Raw genomic sequence first — 17,309 nt, 5'->3', positions numbered from 1 at the left:
GCAGTTCTCCCGTGGTGCTAGAAACTTGAGGTAATTGTGGGGATTGGAACAACACTAGGTGAATGTGATGCTTGGGGAGTTGAGCTCAATTTATTGACACAGCTCAGAGGGCAGGAGAGGTAGAGCAGCTGCTGGCAGTCAGTGCTTAGCTCCTGGTGCCTGCGTGTGCTGCCTGCCTCTGTGCAGGACGGCAGAAGCCCTGGCTCAGGCCCTCAGCTGGGATGGTTTCCTGGGCTTGGGTGGGTTTTCTGGCTAGAAGTCCAGGGCACAGATCAAGGCTGTGCCCCGTTTGATCCAGTGCTTCTGTGGCTTGTCCGTAGGGATCTCCACAGCAATCACGTAGTTGGTGGAGTGGCCGGTTGTTGACAGTGTGCCTGTAATGGGGGAAGCAAGGGCAAGAGGGTCGTACTGCAGTACACTGACTTGGGGAGTCCCGTATAAAGTGACTCCATGTGAGATCCCCTGTCCCATCCCCATGCTAGGTGACAGGCTGAGCAGAGCTGGGGGAAACAGGCTTGTGTATTTTTGGGTGTGGGCTTGAGCAGAGGCTGGCCAGAGGCACTGCTGCATAGCCAGGGTGCCTGGCTGCTCTGTCTCCATGACCACAGCAGGAAAAATCTTTTTCTCCCTGGATGGTCTCAGCCAACAGTGCCTTGCACCCTGCCAGTGTGTGGCAGGAAGAACTCCTGCAGCCCCTCCTGGGCTGCCCTTCCTAGCTACTCCTACAATCTTCCTTGCTTCTGGAGGTCTGTCTTTAGGGCACCTACCTGCGCGAGTAAGAGTCTTATAGATTGGGCACAGGTAGTTGCCGGTGGCTGGAGGCTTGCGGTTGGGGACAGGAAGCAGCCAGATGACGGCCATCTCTGTGTAAAGCTCCTTAGGGTGTGACTCCGCTAGCTGAAATGCAGTGGGGTCCCAGCGGGCACCTTCGAGGAACAAGCCGTGGATGTAGCAGCCTTCGTCGGGATGGCGAGTGAGCTCGCTCACTGACTCCTTCATTACCTGCAGAGGAGAGCGGGCCCAGGGCCCTGATCAAGGTGTGTCCCTGGAGGCTCAGCCCCAAGGACCCCCTTAAGCTGCTCTTAGTTAAGTCGGCGCTGGCAAAGGGGAGCCTGCCTCAGCCCTCAGATGGGCTGGGCTGGGTTTTCTGCCATCTTGCAGCATGAGGCTGTGGGGCAGCCTGTGGAGGGGGATGTGAGCAGGTCTGGAGAGGCAGAGAAGCCTTTGCTTGCCCTGTGGAAGTGTCTGGCAGTGTCGGTGGGTGTATCTGAGCACAAAGGGGATGATGGGGTCCATGAGCAGCTCTGCAGCTAGTGGCTTCACCTCCTGGGCAGGTCAGGGCTAGAACTGCAGCCTTTGTTGCCTTCTAGCAGCAGATTAAAAAAAAAAAAAAAATCCAGAAAAATGCAGAGCCTCTGGCTGACTTACTGACCTTGAAGCTAAATGAGATGGTGTCGATGGAGATGACGGACTTCCTGGCGAAGTTCTGCAGTGTTCCAGTGAGGAAGGCCTGGGGGAAGAAGAACCCGCTGATCCAGAACACGGAGGGGATCCCGTGGCTGATCCATTTCTGGAGGAATTCAATTCGCTGCACCAAGTCATTCACCCAGGAAGCCAAGGGCTTCAGCGATGGGTAGGCCTGCGGGGCACCCACAGAGAAAGGTGTTGAACGCAGTTAAGGGCACCCTAGACCTTGTGCCCCAGCTGCTGACACCTGCCCAGCGCCCAGGGATTCATTCAGCCCCAGGCTGGGAACAACTGTGAGCTGCACTAGGCAGGAGAGATCTCCATGCCAGGGAAGCAAGGGCCAGCAACAGGTGAGAGAGCCCAGTCCAGTTGTGGTGGTTGATGACCCATTCCCCTGGTTTGGGTGAGCTCCTGTGGGCAGCTGGGCTGGCTGGGGCACATACCTTGGCATTCCACATCTCGGGGACAGTGTTGTTGTACAAGCTGCTGGCCATCAGCTCCAGCTGAGAGGACATGACGACAAGGCCCTTCAGAGCTTTCAGCAAATCCTTCAGTGTCTGAGCAATCACCTCCAGGAGCCTGTTGTACCTACCAGGAGAAAGAGTAGAGGGAGCAGAGCGACTCAGTGCAGTGGTTTATCACCCATGTCTGCCCAGGTTGGGTATGGATCTCTGTACAAGTGAAGCTCCACCATGTAATCCCCAGCCCCATTCCTCTTTAACGGGGTCTCACAGCTGCCCCCCCAGCTCTGAATTGCTGACAGTAGCAGATGGAGAAACTGATCAGTCCCCACAGGACAGGGATCAGCTGAAGGTCCTGACTGGGACAACACAGTCGTTAGTGTGCCTGCCAATCCTGCTGCCATGCTCAGCAATGAGGTTCCTCGAAGGTGAGTGGGAGGAGGGGCCCCCACATCTCTGCTGTTCCCCAAGGGACCAGCTGGTTGCTGGCCCAGGACGTGATCCCACAAGGGTTTTACCTGATCACCTCCTGTACCAGCACTGTGTTCATGGACTCTTCGTAGAGCCGCGGGTATTTGTGGATCACCTCCTGCAGGTTCATGACGGCAGGCAGCTTTGCCAGGATGTCCTTGGAGGTCTCCTCCACGAGCTGGAAGGAAGGCAGCGAGTGGGTGAGCATCCTCCTGGCCATGGCTGCCAAGAAGGGGGAGAGCTAAGGCCTGGATGGCAGTGCCATTGCTGGCACCCAGCAGGCAGGGTGGCACCTGGTGAGAGCTGGTATTTATGCTCGCTGCCTGTACCAGGCACTGGCTGCCAGAGCACCGATGGGATGAGGGCACCCACCTCTTCCCTGCTGTGGCCTCCCAGCGTGAAGGTCTTGGGTTGCAGCTGCGTAATGGCCCCCAGCAGAGCAAAGGTCTCATTCTGAGCGAAGGTGATGTTGGCATTGTCGTGTAAACCAAAGAGCTCTGGGCTATCGTTGAGCGGCAGGCTCTTGATGTACTGCAGGTAGCCCTGGAGAGGAATCCACAGAGGCTGTGAGGCCATGAGCATAGGGATAAACCTGTGGTGCCCCTTCAGGCTGCTACGGGCCTGAAAGAAATGACTAAGCCAGGGTTGCTGGATAAGCTAAACCCAGCAGATCACAGACTCAGTTGGGACACATGCCTTGCGTTGGTGTTTGACATTCATTCATCTGACTTTTACGCAGCTCTTTGTCCCCGTCACAGCCAGAAAATGCAACTCGCAGCTTTGACTTAGGGACAGCTTATGTGTGCCCAGAGCAATGCTTGCTGATGCAGGAGTCTGGCTGATGGGGTGGCAGCTCCTCTGAGCCAGGTTTGGTGGCTGAGTGGAGGCCATGGCCATGGCCATGGTTTGTGGTCTGGCTGGGGAGTTAAATTGCACTTGTATAGAAGCAAACACATGCTATGTGAGAATAGGCAGCTTGGCAGTGAGCTTCCTGCTGTGTCTCCTGCAGAGCTCCTCAGGTACTTAGGTATGTGATATCAAAATGATCCAGAGTACAAAAGCTTTCAGCTGGGGAACTCTGGTGATAGCTGCTACCACATCCTGTGTGCAGTGACAAGATTTTCCTCCTGTTGCTTGAAACAGATGCAGCTTCCTGAAAGGAGCTGAAGATCCCCCAGTTCTTACAAACTTATATTCCCTCAGGGAACTGGAAAAGCAGTGGGTTTCAGGAAGGAGTAGATCCCCTTTGCACTATGATAATCCCCCTGGATCTATAAGCTGCAATTTGATACTTGAGTACTTACATTGAGGTCAGAAGAGGTACTGATCTGCTTGTAGATCCCCGATTCAGAATAGGCAAATTCAGGAATTAAAACCTCAGGCTTGTAGAAATCTTCCAAAATACTCATGATGCAGCGCCTGTCCCAGTCATCAGTCACACGGCCACCGTAGTTGATCTCCCCAGCTGTGTACTTCAGAACCTGTGAGGGACCCCACCACAGCTTTCTGACCCACACGTGCATCATAAGCCTGTTCACGGGGGGGGCAGCTCACACACTTACCTTGTATGGGATGTCGGTGTATTCGCTCAAGAACATCTGTAGCTGACTGACACAGATGCGGAGGTCTCCATCCGTGAACTCATAGGGGATGTTGAACCCCAGAGGCCCAAACTTTCTCCTCTCCAGCATGTTCCCATGGAAGAAGCAAAGTGACAGCAACAAGGATTTAAACTCTGCAACCTGTGGGCAGGGGAGCAGGGAGAAGAGGTGCTTAGCTTGGGAGGAGTCATTCTTGGATGGGGTCACTTCCTGCTGGGACCTGGCAGAGGAGCTGTGCCAATTCAGCAGTGCCAACTGGAGCCTGGAGAGGTGGAAATCTCAGGCTGCTGTGCTGGGGAAGGCTGTGGCCCACTCCCTGGCTTAAAGAGAGCTGTAGGTGTCTTATGCCAGGCCTCTGCAATCCTGTTGCTTCTGTTTCTCAAAGTGAAACTTCCAATTGGCTCATCACAGAGTAGATGTGGGCTCATGAGAAATACCACCAGCCCTTCTCTAGCACGCGAGAGCTCTAGTGGAGAGGAAGACCTATGCCTGGCGAGGAGCAACATCCAGGTGGAGAGCATACATTGGAGCAGGCACAGGCTGGGGACAGCAAACCAAAGCACAACCTGGGTCTTACCTTGGGGCAAGAATTCAAGAAGTCATCACTGAAACTAATGTAGGACTTGAGCAGGTTAGCCTTGACCCCACGGGGGGGCTCAATGGTCATCTTGGAGCCATTCTGGAGGATGGACACAGGGAAGTGGTTGCTTGGTAGACTGGTGAGCCAGAGGCGAAAGTCCTGGTGCACCTGGAAATCCAGAAGGCAACAAGTGCTCAGAGGGTGCAGGCACAGCCTTTGCAGCTGCTCCTGCACTGACCCTCTGGTTTTATGGGGAACCTGTGGATGAGATCGAACTAGATCTGGGCTCCAGCCTCCTGTCTGTTATCCTCAGAGTGGGCAGGCTGCTCAGTAAAACAGCTCACCTTGCTGGGGTCAATGCCTTCGACGAGTCTCTCCAGTGAAGGCATCCAGCTGGGGGCCAGGTGGCAGTTCTGGAAGAAGACCCAGTTGCCCTGCTCCATGGCACTGTGCATCATGGCTTCAGCACGGGGGCCCTGAGGAGGCAGATGAGAAGAGCTCAGAGACCCTGGTCCATCGCAGGTTGTGCCCTGCTGAGCTGGACGGGGAGACAGCTGCTGGGTGGAAGGACCGCTTTCTAGAGCTACAGCCTGGCTTCATCCCCATGGCTCAGCTGGATCTTTGCTGTCTGATGGCACAGCAAAGGCCCTTTTACAGCTTTTACAAACCTGTGCGGGAGGATAGAGGGAATGGAAGAACTGGGGATGGATTTGGAAAATTAGAGGGCAGTATAGGGGGAACCGCTGCAGCCCCCCCACTGAACTGGCTCCTCCAGCTCGCAGAAGGTTGGTGAGTAAAGGCCCTGGGGAAGGAGGGTGTTTTCACTGTGCTGCAAGGGTGTTTGACTTACTTGGAGCTAGGTGAGATCACTGGGAGTGCCAGCAGGACAGTGTTGCCCCAGCTGGGCACTGGCAGCTTACCTGGCCTTGGCCCAAAGAAATGGCAGAGAGCTTTTGGGAGAACTTCATTTCTTCAGCAAACTTGTAGAGATCAGCAGCAGGGTCAGTGCCTGGGGACAGCACGAACACCAGCGGAGTGGTGGCAGTGGACTCCCTGAAGACGACCGAGAGGTCAGTGGTCTGCAATACAGAAAGTTGGTTAGAGCGGAGAACCTCCTCACCCTGCCTGGCCTCCAGCTCCTCTCCAAGGCACCGGTGTGCTCTTGGGTGCTGAGGCCAGAAACATGTTCAATAAGGGCCTACTGCAGCTCTCCACCAGCAGCATTAGGATCGGGGCAGTAACCACTTTCCTATTTGTCAAACTCTTCTCTCATATGCCTGGACTATCTGCCTCCTCCCAGTGTGGTTTAACTGGTGGACATTAGGCAGGATATCCCTCATCTAAAACATAAGTGTTTACCCAGCTGTGGGAACTCTGTGGCTGCAGAGAGGCACAAGCACCCTCACTGCAATTGGGACATGCTGACAGCCTGCTTACAGCAAGCTCGAGGCATCCTGCTCCACTCCTGGCCCCACCAGTGCTTCCTTTTGGCTGGTTACCTGTGGTTCAATGAAGTGCCGGTCCAGGTTCAGCACCACAAAATCCTGCATGGCGTTGGTGATCTTATCTCCCCGCAGACACCGCAGAACCAGCAGCTTCTGGAAGGCATCAAGCTCAGCTTCCCACTTCCCGGGCAGGGGCTCTCTGCAAAGCAATTAGGTGCATTCTGGGGGGGGGGGAATGTGCCAGATCCTGCAGCTCCCCAGGAAGGACTCAAGTTGCCTGCAGACAGCCACTGGGGTTTCAGATGGGACAAGGACCTTCCAGTCACTTGGCTAAGGTCGCTGTCTGTAGCTTTGAAACCATCAGCAGGCAAGCCAGAGCTGCTTCCACTGGGCAAGTGCCAGATACTGCTGGGCTAAGACATTGTGTGGCTCTGCCTTGGGCAAGCAACATGTATAGGCAAGGGCCGCTCTTGAGGAGACAAGGCAATGCCTCGTCCTCGCCCTTGTGTGGCACTGTACTGGGAGCAGAGCTGGCACTGTGGCTGTATCGGCTCCTCATGCTCTCCCAGGGATGCCATCACCTGCCGGGTGAAGCATAGCTAAGGTGACAAAGCAGGGGGCACCTGCCTGTGAGGCTCAGGGCTGTCAAAAATGGCCCTGAACGCTACAAGGTTGGCTGCAAAATCATTGGCAAAGCCGGAGAAGTTCTTCAGGCTGCTCAAGGCCAGGATGTCTCCCCACGCTCTCTCATATAGCCAGGCTGGAGCTGGGTTCTCCCTCTTCTCCTTTATGGTCCCTCCTGACAGCAGGTACCGCCACTCGTCCTGGAAACAGGATAGGACATGGTCAGGGATTATAGCCTACCTGCCTGGGCCTGAGGCATGTGGCTTTGTGCCATATCCAACTAAAATCCTGTAGTAACTTTCTGGCTACCCCTCCTGCCAGGTGTGTGTGTTGAGGAGTAAGTGAACTGGAGAGTCTGGTGAGATCAACGCCACTGTTCAGCTGCCACTGGCTTTTCTGTGTCTTCTAATCCCTGCCTGCTCCCTCCAAACTTGCTAACCTTTGCAGCAGTCTGGCAGCAAACCGTCAAAAGCTGCAGGTGATTCAGGCTAGGCAGCTCTGCATATAGACACAGGGAAAGGTTTGAGATCCGAGTGAAGAGAGAGGCCCCAGGTCTGCCCACCAGCCTGCCAAGCCTGCCTTCAGCTCCAGGGAACAAGGCTCTTTTTCCACCCCAGGACGCTATTCTAAGGGGCTGAACAGGCTGGGTTTGAGTTGCCCTGATGGGATCCCATCAAAGGACCAAGGTGACTTGCTCACCGTATCAATCTGCCCATCATTCATCAGAATCCGGACGCAAACCAGGAAGGCAAACATGAGCTTATGCTTCTCAAAGAGGCTACGGCACACATTGCTGTAGAGGCTGAAGGTGATGTAGTTGTTAATGTTCACGATCCGGTCCTTCAGGGTGTCTGCAAAAAGGCAACAACGAGACAAAGATGGTGGGGTGCTATGGGTGACGTGGAAGGTGCTCTCCACATCAGCTGTCGGTTGCTGGTCACTGGGGCACACCTGCACCCTGCCCAGGACAAACAGACACTGCTCTCAAACACAGACTTGGCACAGAAGCCCCTGTGAAAGCACAAGGCTGTGAGACTCCGCACACAGAAGAAAACACTGCCCCAGCACTGGAAGGGAGCCCACGCTGCGCCACGGCAGCCTACATGGGCCTAGCCACCACCGTCCTGGCTAACACGCATTTCTGGGTGGGGAAAGCTGCCCCCAGCCTGGCAGCAGCAGCCAGGACCTGTGCGTGGAGGCGGCCCTGTGACAAGCAGAGCCACACCATTACCAGGACGGTGCGTACCTTGCCCATGCCCTGCCTTAACATCCCTCCCGCCTGGTCAGACAGGGCAGCAGAGAAATAGTGGGGAAGAGAACGCAGGGCAGGCTGTGACCACGTCTTCACTTGCTGTGTGGAAACAACCAGGGGCAGCTCTGGACCATGCTGAGAGCCAATGCAAGTGGCCGTGTTTGCCTTGACTCTGCAAGTGTCCTAGCTTCTGCTGCTGCTAGACCAGGAATGTGGGGTGAGGAAGAGGATAGGAGGGGGTTGTTCTGGGCAGGCACCTGCTCTCTCGGAGTTACTGATCCCCATTAGGAAGATGTTGAGGAACCACTCGAGTGAGTACTGGTACATGGGATCCACATTGGACAGGTCTGAGACACAGAAGTAGAGGATCTGCGAGCGGACAGCCACGGGCACATACTGCAGGCGGGTGATGTTGATGTCCTCCGCTGTCTGCTCTGCCACCATTACCTTGGCCTGGAGGACAGAAGAGATGTCATGGTTAGTGCAGTGCTGGCAGGGGATGCACAGCTGCAGGGGGAGAGCACCTCCACCTCTGACCTGAATCTCTCCAGCCTTGAGCTTGGATGCCTCCAGCACTTTGATGAGCTCCAAGTCATCTACAGGGTTTCCTTCAGAAGTGCTGAGCCGATACAGGATCTGGTCTTCTATCTCCTTCAGCTCCTGATGCATCCTGGCATTGCTAACAATTAGCTGGTTTCTAGCTTCTTCTAAGTCAGGCCGCTCCGCAGCCACCACTTCTCCCAGCAGTTGGTCTTCCAAGCCACTACAACAAAAGCCACGGCGGTGAGGGCGGGGGCAACAGGCCCGAGGTTTTGAGGACTGCAAAGAATGAGGCTGAGCAGCATGGACAGCTAATGGGGTAAGCAGGTACCTGGGTGAGAGGGTGAAGTTGATGAGGGTAAGCTTTGTGGAGACCTCAGGGCTGTAGTGAGGGTTGGGCAGGTTGGTGGTGATGTACATCTTGAAACCCTCATGGTAGGGGATCACCTTATCCCCCAGCTTCAGCACGGTGTTGCCTTGCTGTTTGTAGGTCTGTACCAGACAGGGACAAATACAGGAAGGCTGGGACAGCTACCTCTTGTGAGGGAAGGCATCCTGCTGTGCCCTGGGCTCTGCAGCGAGGAGAGAGTCTGAAGGGTCTCTGGACAGAGCAGCTCCAAGCCACCTGGCAGACCTGAAGGCCTGAACCTGAACAGAGCAGCTGTATTCCATGGCCCTGCCTCCCAGGCAAAGACGCCTGTTGGCCAGAAACCAGGGTGTGCAGGATGCTGCCAACACGTTGGAGCCCTGGCCAAGACATACAAGCACACAACAGGCAGTATCCATGTGAGTGCTGCCTGCCCAGAGAGACCTACAAATCCACCACATCCCACTGCACCCTGGCCAGATTCCCCCTTACACCCCAGCCAGGTACCCACTGCCCCTCTTTGCCAAGGGGAGACACGGGACCTGTTTCAGCAGGACTGGCTCAAGAGCCGGATCCAGCTCCTCGCCGACATTCTCCAGCAGGAAGGGCTTCCCGAAGGTAATGGCATTTTCTAGACTGCCGAGGAAGTCCTGGTCGCTCAGCTTGGCCACCTCCAGGCTGTTCACCTTCTCCTGAAAGGCAGCAGGGGAGGGCAGGGTCCCTGCGGTGTCCTGCCCACCTTCACGTCTAGCTCTGGTGCATGGTACACCTCTCACTGGGCTGATTTAGCTCCCCAGAGCAGCAGAAATGGTATCTTTTCTTGCTCAGCTAGTTTTTGGCTATTTTGGCAAGTTTAGTCCGTGTCACCAGGCACTAGAGACAGCCCAATGAGGCAGCAGGAAAGTGGGGGGGAGATGGGGAGAACCTCCTTCAAAGAACCATACCCCTGCAGAGCCCCACACTGGTAACTCAGAGCTTGTTTGCCTGCAAAGTGAGAGCAGGTGGGTGGGAAAAGCCCTTGGGGAGCAAAACAGGAGCAGCTGCCTGAGCCTCCTGCCTGACCCTTCAAAAGGGCAGTGGGTGCCCTTCTGGAGGAAGAGAAGAGGTGGTGGTCTGTGTTCCCAGCACTCTGGCAGTAGGGACTGTGCTCACAGGTAATGCTACCCTGATCCCTTCTGTCCTAGGGACCCTAAAGGCTGTTATGGGAGATACTGGTGTTATTCTGTGTGTTTTAGGGTGCAGTGAAGGCTGTAAGGGCCTTAGAATGCTAGTGGAGAGCCAGAGTGGGAATCTCATGCCTCACTTGCTTACAGCAGGGCCCCTCCTGCCCTATGCTGATTTCCCCAAGCAGGGAAATCCACCTGGGATGAATACAGATGCGGAACCTGTCTGGTGCTGGGGAGGCTGGGCTGGGACAGTGTGGGGTCTTGCAGCTCTGGAGTCCAAAGCCTGAGGCTGCTCTGCACAAGTCCTAACAGAAAGCTACTTCCCCTATCCTGGCAGACCTGGCTTTCCTCCCCACAACTCTTACCAGATTCTTGATCCACTTGTTTGCTTGTCCTTGGGGATCTATGTAGTGAGTCCAGCGCTGGGAGAATTGTGTTATTACCCCATTCTCCACAGACAGGGTGTCGTTGGGTAAACCGGCAATCTAATGGGGTAGAAAAAGCTGTTGGGAATACCTGCTAGTGCAACACTGCTGGCCAGAGAGAAGCCCTTGCTGCCCTGGCCCCTGTGTGGTCCCAGTGTGGTAGATAAGGGATGGTGGTGAGGGTACCTCTAACAGCAGCTAAGCCTAGAGCTGCAGCTCTGCCTGAAGCAGCTGAGCCATGAGACAGAGCTGTGCTGGCAGAGTTAGGCTTGGGCAGGCTACGGCCAGGGCTTTGCTCTAAGCCTGTGGTTTGTAAAGGGGAAGCCTTACAGGTTAAGGCTGATGCCCTCAGAGTTGCTGCTGCCCTGGATGCTGCCAGGTCCTCTCCTGTTCATTGTGCAAGGAGCCCCAGCAGCAATTCCAGCTCTGCAGTGTGGAGGCGTTTGGTTGTTATTGAGCTGTTCGGGGTCTTTCCTTTGGTACAGGTGATCCTAGTGAGCTGAGTGTTTTAGCCTTTGCCTGAGGCACCTTCAGCCTGAAGCATTGGGTTTTTCTCCAACTTGCCTGCCAGGAGCGGATTTCCATGGGGTCTCCAAGGGTGTTGATCAGGTTTGGCTCCTTGGTGTGAGGAATGTTGTTTTCTGACAGCTGCCTCAGCCACTCCTTGCACAGTGCTACGCGGTAGTGTCCCTGCCATGAGAAGAACAATCATAGCCTTTCTTTTAGTTGCAGCTAGTCTGCTGTGAGCATCTAAACCATCCTGTTTCCATTGAAATGGGATCCTGTGCCGCCTCTGGCACAGAGAGAGATCCAGGAGGGATCTTGCACCCTTTTGCCCTAGTCCCTTTTCCCAGCAGATCTGGCCAGGAAAGCAGAGCAGTTAACCGAGCCCCTTGCAGGGAGCATTGCACACTTACTGTAAAAGGGCCTAGGTAGGCCACAAACCCAGCTGCAACCAGCACGTCACCAGTGATGTTGTTCATCTTGTAATCCAGGTTCTCTACAGTGTCCTGCCAGCGCACCTTTTCATCAGCCAGGCTGTTTATGAGCTGTGGAGTAAGTTGCACATATGAGAGCTGCTGTGTGGTCCAACCTTGTGTCCTGGACCTGCTGCTCTCTGGGTAATGCTCCAGGTGACTTTGGTGACCAGAGATTGCAGGGTGGCCTCTACCATATCCTGAATTCTGTCCCCAGATTTGAGCACTTAATCCTGGGATTACTAGGCTGCTCTCAGCTGTCCTGGCTAAAGAAGCTGTGCATAAGAGGACAACATTTTCACACCAGTGCCTGGCTAGCTTAGCTTCCCCAGTCCTGTTGTGCTGCTGAGATCTGGCCAGGCAGCTTCAACCTAGGATTGTCCTGAGTTGCAGGCACACAGATGTTTTAACCACTGTCCTCCTTGACCTGAAATCAGGTTGTTTCATTCAAGCAGGCAGAACCCAGCTCTGTCCCTTACCATATCAGCACGGCCCAGTCTCTGCTGACACTGCTCACACTTCATCTCCAACTCCTCCTTCTTGGCTATGCATATCTTGTGCTTGGCTTGCAGCATGGCAATGCCACCTTCGACCTCCCTCAGGTGTTCCTTAGCTTCCTTGAGGACCTGCTGAGTGGCACGCAGGTCCTCTTCTGCTTCCCGCCAGGCTTGCTGTGGAGATGCACAAGGAAACAGTGAGTACGTTGGGCATATGGCCAGGCTCTTCCCCCAAAAGCTAGAGACCTTGGAACAAGAGTTGGTTTTCCATAAAAGCAGTAGCTGATACTGAGATCCTTCCCTGTATGACAAAGATTGACCTGCCTAACTCCAGGGGGATGTTCTGCAAGCTCAGGAATAAAAGTAGGGGTGAGGAAGGCATTTCTGCGTAGCTCCAAAAAGCCAAGAGCCTGTGCCAGCTTACACAAGCTCAGGATGTGGCCCACTAGTGAACAGGAGGAAAGGTTCCTCTGCTTGCCTCAAAATAACAATAAAGAAATAGCTAGGCTCGGAGAGGATTGAGGCTGAAACACTAGTGAGATGTGGGAATGGTTCTGTAAGTACAGTTTCTGCTGAGCCAGGAACTCCATACTAAGAACAAGGTACCACTTCTGTCCCAGCATATTCTAGGCTGATTTCTTCTACTTTATTACGTTATGGGTTTTGAGGCTTTGGCTCTGCTAAGGCTTGGTCTGAACATCATGTCCTGACCTGGAGAACATGGTGATTCTCAGCATCTTCTGCAGAAGGGGGCTGCTAGTACTGTTTCCCTAACACCTAGAGCAACTGGGTCACGCTGCCTCTTACCCGCTTGGGTTCCACGATCTTGGCCACAAAGTGGTACTTGTGCATGGCCCGCACCCACTGGCAGATGGAGGTGCAAGCTTTGGAGACCTTGGCGATGGCAGCTGGCTGAAACTCCTCACTGTCAATGTAGGGCTGGATGGCCCTGATCACAGTGTCTGCAATGTTGTCCTGCAAGGAATGGTGGGAGAGAAAGGAGATCGGTGATAAGGGTGCTGGAGATCTGACTGAGGGTCTCAAAGGGCTTCACCCAGTGGCTGCAGCCTGCCCCAGGACCTGGCAGGGTGGGTAAGGCATTGTGCTGGAGCAAGAGGAATCAAATTGCTGTGTTTTGAGGCCTGGGAGGCATGGCTGTGGGATTGGGTAAATCGTTTCCCAAACCACTTCCATCCAGCTCTTCCACATGGAAAGAGCAGAGGGACAGAAGGGCAAGACTTGTGCATCTGGGTCCCATTGCCCAAGGCAGTGAAGTGCAGCTGACACGAGGACTTCCAGGCCAAATATGTCCTCAACCTCTGTGCTGCTGAGGGGTGTTGCCCACAGAGAGCTTTAAGCTTCATTGCTGTGAGAAGGATCTCTGTGAGGCAATACCTGATCCCTGGTCACAGCCTCCCTCTGCCACCACTTACCTTATCATACTTAAACAGACTGTCCAGGAACTTCCCTGGGTCCTGGAGAAGGCCCCTGCCTGGCTCCCAGTAGTCATCCACCTTGGAGCCTAGCTTTTCTCCTGCCACCCTTTTGGGCTTGATTCCTTTCATAATGCAGACAGCTTCAATCACCATCTTCACACTGAGGGGAGGCCGCTGCATTGCTCGTACCTTCAAAACCCAAATGGAGACAGCGGGTTGGCCTGGTTCTTGGTGAGGTGGGGTGCTCATCCCTCAGCTGGCCCAGGGGAGACTGGGACCAGTGGCAGGACATTTAGAGGATGCAATGCACACACAGGAAGGACAGAGTTATTTGAAGGGAAAGCTGGTTATCTGAATGGGCACGGAGCAAACTATGAGCTGAAAAAGCCTGCCCTGGTGCTCTGACAGGTGTGTCTTACAGGCTGAAGATGTCTTAGCAAAGGAGCTAGACCCGTATGGCCCTGGAGAGGAGGCTGCATGGAAATGGGGCATGGGCAGGCTTTCTCCCTTGCTCTGTGGGCTCTCATTTGCCTTGTACCCCACTGTAGTAATGCTGCACCCCATAAGCTGGTCTGCAGCACTTGTGGAGGGACTGCTTGAGTCTCTTCTCAAGCAGGCAGCTAGGAGTGCCGCTGTGGCACCCTTGAGATGGCTGTGGGTGTCAGGACCCTTAAGGACGACTCCTGCTTTTTTCCTTCTAGCGCTGACCATCCTTGCCATGTTCAGCCAGAGATACTCCCAGGCCTTCCCACTGGACACGGTCAACAGAGGGGCAGAGTTTGTGGCGACACTGAGGCTGGTCTACCCCCACGCAGACACGCTCTGTGAGAAGGACTTTGACTGGCTCTTTGACTGCCCTCAGACAAAGCAGTTCCTGGAGTGGTTCTGCAGCACGGTGGGTGAGGAGAATGTGCTGAGCCCAGCTGAGGTGGAGGCCTACGATGCCCTGTTGGCTGCAGGCAAGCCCATCCTGGAAGGTGATGCTCTCGAGCAGGCGTTACAGATGTGCCACCAGGTCCCGCAGTTGCCAAGCATGATACCGGATGATGAGGGTCTCTCTTTGGAGGCCCTGCAGCAGGAGCTTCAGGAGCTGAAGGACTATCGTGACCTTCAGCTCTGGCGGCACAGCAAGCTGCAGGTTTGGGCAGCCAACCTGCAGCGGGAGCTGAGGTGTTTGGAGGAGGAGGAGGCAGTGGTGAAGCAGGACTTGAGGAAGGCTCAGGTGGACCTGGAAGTAGAAGCCTTCCAAACCAGGGCTGTCCTGAGCCAGGTCAGCAAGGCTGCAAAGCAGCTGGCAGAGTGGCATGGGGATGTGGGGAAAGGCCGGCTGCCGGCACTGCTGTGCGAGATGGATCTTGGCCCTTACATGGAGCTAGAACGACAGGCCACCAACATGTTTGAGAGTTTCTTCCAGCAGGTCTTACCAGGGAGTGTCCAAGCTCCAGATGCTCAGGGAAAAAGTGCACAGGGGAAGAGCAGCCTGAAGGAAAGGCTGGAGGCTGCAACACAGATGGACTCAGACTGGAACATACTGGAAGGAAGAAGAGGAGCTCCTTATCAAGAGTGTGCAAACACACCATGGAGGGTGGCAGCAGCAAGTCAGGGAATACTGGTCCGAGGCTCAAAGGCAGAGCTGCTAGTGGAGGGGAGGAATGGAAGAGAGGTGTTGAGCATGGGGGATGAGGAAGAGAGAGATAGCAGCCAGGAAGCCACAGAGAGAATGGATGCCGAGCAAACAACAATGCTGAAAAGCCTTGGGACTGATGGAGATGAGCTACTGGAGGACCAAGACCACTACTGGAAGGAGCTGAGCCGAATGGAGAAAGCACATATCTGTGCCCAGAGGGAGGTTATAGTCATGTCAGCAAAAGTGGAAGGCAACTGCGCTGCGCTGGAGTGGGCCCAGAGGACTCTGGAAGCTCTCAAGGAGAACCAGGTAGGGCCAGTGCTCCCTTTTGTCCACCATCCTTTGTGGCAGGGTCTGCCTGTGCTGCAGGCAGTCCCTGCTGTTGAATGCTGGAGCACAGCTGACATGTCAGGAGGGGGTGGCAGAGCCAGGCAGTGCTAGTGGTGCACCCTGACACCAGCCTGTCTTGTCTTCCCCCTGCACAGCATGTAGTTGAGGCAGAGCTCCGGAGTCAGGCTGCCACACTTCAAAAGCAGCTTCACGCCCTGCGTTGCAACGTCACGCAGATCCTGAACCACCAGCTGCCATCCCTGCTGAAGGCAGAGGCCTGCCTCTCTCGTGGGCCCATCCTGCAGAGGCAGCTCAGCCTGGAAGCTGCCCATCTGCAGTACGTTGCCAGGAGGCAGGAGGAGGCAGCTGCGTGGCTGGCAAGCCAGCACAGCCGCCTGGATCTGCTGGAGCTCCAGCTGAAATGGGAGAGAAAGGAGTTGGACCAGAAGGCTTCTCAGCTGGGGGAGATGAGAACTGCTATGAGGGAAGCCCAGACCAGGCTGCAGGAGCAGCAGGACTACTTCAAAGATGCCATCTCCTCCCAGAAAGGTTGTCCATGCATATGGATAGACCCCAAAGACCTCTCTGCTGTACGGTAAGGGCCTGGGTGTGTGTGTGCATGAGGAACAAACTAGATGTGGAGGAGGTGGCATGGGAATGGGAGAGGCAAGTGGCAGACCCAAGCTACCAGGCAGTCTAGCAGTGCTCTTCTGCCAGTGCAGAGGCACCCTGACTCCACAGTAGTGTGAAATACCCCAGAAGATGGCATTTGCTTCTTCCTGGCTGGCTATGGCTGCTGCAGCAAAGCATGGGCTTGGAGAAGGGCATGAGTAGGAAGAACAGAGGTGTTCCTAGGATGTGAAGGTGGAGAGTGCAGAGGCAAGTCTTCAGCCATGGAGAAGGAGAGCTGGGCCAGAAGAAAGCACAAGCTGCTTGGAGCAAGAGCTTTCTCTGGTTGGGTGTCCTGCACTGACAGGGGCTTCTCAGTCTTTCCTGCGCAGCTCTGGAGTAGCTGGTGTCTGGTAGCAAGGAGTCCCTGACTGGCTCTTGAGCCAGTGTGGTCCTTTATGGTGCTCTTCCCAGACCTCCAGGACATGGGCTGCTCAACCAGGTGAGGTTGTCCTCTCGTTGTTGCCCCACAGCTGCTTGCATCCCAGTCCTACAGTGTACAATGTCCTCTGAGCCCTGTTCTTCCTCAGTGCTGGCACACTGCTCACACCTCTGGCTGGCTGTCCTTTTTTGCAGACTCTGGGAGATGCTGGTGGGGCAAGATTGGGAGGAGCAGCTCTTCCACAGCTATGAGGCCATAGCAGCCCATTGCTCCCAGTTGGTTCAGGACCAGAGGGTGCTGGAAGCACAGCTGGCAGCTCCTATGTCCCAGCTCCCTGCCCTGGAGTCCTCCACAGAGGTGCTCTACCGGCTGCTGTACAACAGCTCCAACCAGCTGCAGCTCTCCTCTCCGGTAAGCAAGCACTCCGGCTCCACCAGGCCTTGCTGGGTGGCACAGGGCTGTGAGTCAGAGCCCTCTGTGCCATCTTCTCTGGGTGCATGGGGGAGAACTTACTGCCGCTCAGCTGACAGAGCCAGAGGAGGAGGTTGGCCTGATCCTTGCCAAAAGCTATCCAATGAGGCAGTGGCTGGCTGAGGGACAAAGGCAATTCTTACTGTGTTTCACATGTGCTGTTAAGTATAGAGATTGGGGTGCCTTAGCCAAGGTGGCCCAGTAAGCTACCTCTGTTCCTTGGACTGGATGTGTTTCAAGGCCTGAGCCAGGTGGGTGGTTGTTTCTGGTGGGCTGAGCTGTTCCATAGGCGGCAGAAAGAGGGGGATTTTCTCCATGTTCACATGTATTTGGGCTCTGCCCCTCAGGAGATCACAGACCTGATGCAGCAACTGATCACCATGCAGGACAACCTCTACCAAAAGCTGGCAGACCTCCTGAGTGACTTGAAGGTCAAACGCAGATCTCTGGAGAGCCCTATCCTGCAGACAGAGCGCAACCTTTATGTGTATTTTTACTGCAATGAGGATTGGCTGAGAGAG

General features: G+C 55.0%; 2 protein-coding genes across 2 annotated transcripts in view; one reads left to right on the top strand and one right to left on the bottom strand.

The window, feature by feature from the left end:
* Window positions 1-5: 5 nt before the first annotated feature.
* Window positions 6-17,309, bottom strand: part of DNAH1 (dynein axonemal heavy chain 1) — a 72,711-nt gene continuing 55,407 nt past the window's right edge. Inside the window, exons 55-78 of the mRNA XM_052776703.1 lie at window positions 13,307-13,498; window positions 12,681-12,848; window positions 11,856-12,047; window positions 11,317-11,448; window positions 10,964-11,089; window positions 10,340-10,459; window positions 9,351-9,500; window positions 8,773-8,933; window positions 8,439-8,664; window positions 8,159-8,354; window positions 7,349-7,500; window positions 6,649-6,849; window positions 6,080-6,220; window positions 5,501-5,659; window positions 4,925-5,056; window positions 4,578-4,748; window positions 3,962-4,141; window positions 3,704-3,880; window positions 2,772-2,942; window positions 2,447-2,577; window positions 1,911-2,055; window positions 1,433-1,639; window positions 768-1,002; window positions 6-374 (exon numbers count right to left, since the gene is read on the bottom strand). Coding sequence (XP_052632663.1) covers window positions 253-374; window positions 768-1,002; window positions 1,433-1,639; window positions 1,911-2,055; window positions 2,447-2,577; window positions 2,772-2,942; window positions 3,704-3,880; window positions 3,962-4,141; window positions 4,578-4,748; window positions 4,925-5,056; window positions 5,501-5,659; window positions 6,080-6,220; window positions 6,649-6,849; window positions 7,349-7,500; window positions 8,159-8,354; window positions 8,439-8,664; window positions 8,773-8,933; window positions 9,351-9,500; window positions 10,340-10,459; window positions 10,964-11,089; window positions 11,317-11,448; window positions 11,856-12,047; window positions 12,681-12,848; window positions 13,307-13,498 — 3,987 coding nt within the window. The 3' untranslated portion in view covers window positions 6-252. The remainder of the gene's footprint in view (window positions 375-767; window positions 1,003-1,432; window positions 1,640-1,910; window positions 2,056-2,446; window positions 2,578-2,771; window positions 2,943-3,703; window positions 3,881-3,961; window positions 4,142-4,577; window positions 4,749-4,924; window positions 5,057-5,500; window positions 5,660-6,079; window positions 6,221-6,648; window positions 6,850-7,348; window positions 7,501-8,158; window positions 8,355-8,438; window positions 8,665-8,772; window positions 8,934-9,350; window positions 9,501-10,339; window positions 10,460-10,963; window positions 11,090-11,316; window positions 11,449-11,855; window positions 12,048-12,680; window positions 12,849-13,306; window positions 13,499-17,309) is intronic.
* Window positions 14,003-16,057, top strand: LOC128136728 (HAUS augmin-like complex subunit 3). The gene is made up of 2 exons (XM_052776702.1): window positions 14,003-15,245; window positions 15,422-16,057. The coding sequence occupies exons 1-2, from the start codon at window positions 14,028-14,030 to the stop codon at window positions 15,863-15,865; spliced, it is 1,662 nt and encodes a 553-aa protein (XP_052632662.1). The 5' UTR covers window positions 14,003-14,027; the 3' UTR covers window positions 15,866-16,057.

This window comes from Harpia harpyja, chromosome Z (genome assembly GCF_026419915.1).
Source record: "Harpia harpyja isolate bHarHar1 chromosome Z, bHarHar1 primary haplotype, whole genome shotgun sequence".
NCBI lineage: Eukaryota > Metazoa > Chordata > Aves > Accipitriformes > Accipitridae > Harpia > Harpia harpyja.
The sequence above is the reverse complement of the archived record's forward strand: the minus strand, read 5'-3'. Positions and strand labels throughout refer to the sequence as shown.

What these genes read in the sequence shown, in the direction of transcription:
- LOC128136728 (XM_052776702.1), top strand. Translation starts at nt 14,028, where the DNA reads ATGTTCAGCCAGAGATACTCCCAGGCCTTCCCACTGGACACGGTCAAC. An exon ending in AAGCTCTCAAGGAGAACCAG is followed by an intron (nt 15,246 to 15,421) that starts GTAGGGCCAGTG and finishes CCCCCTGCACAG; the next exon opens with CATGTAGTTGAGGCAGAGCT.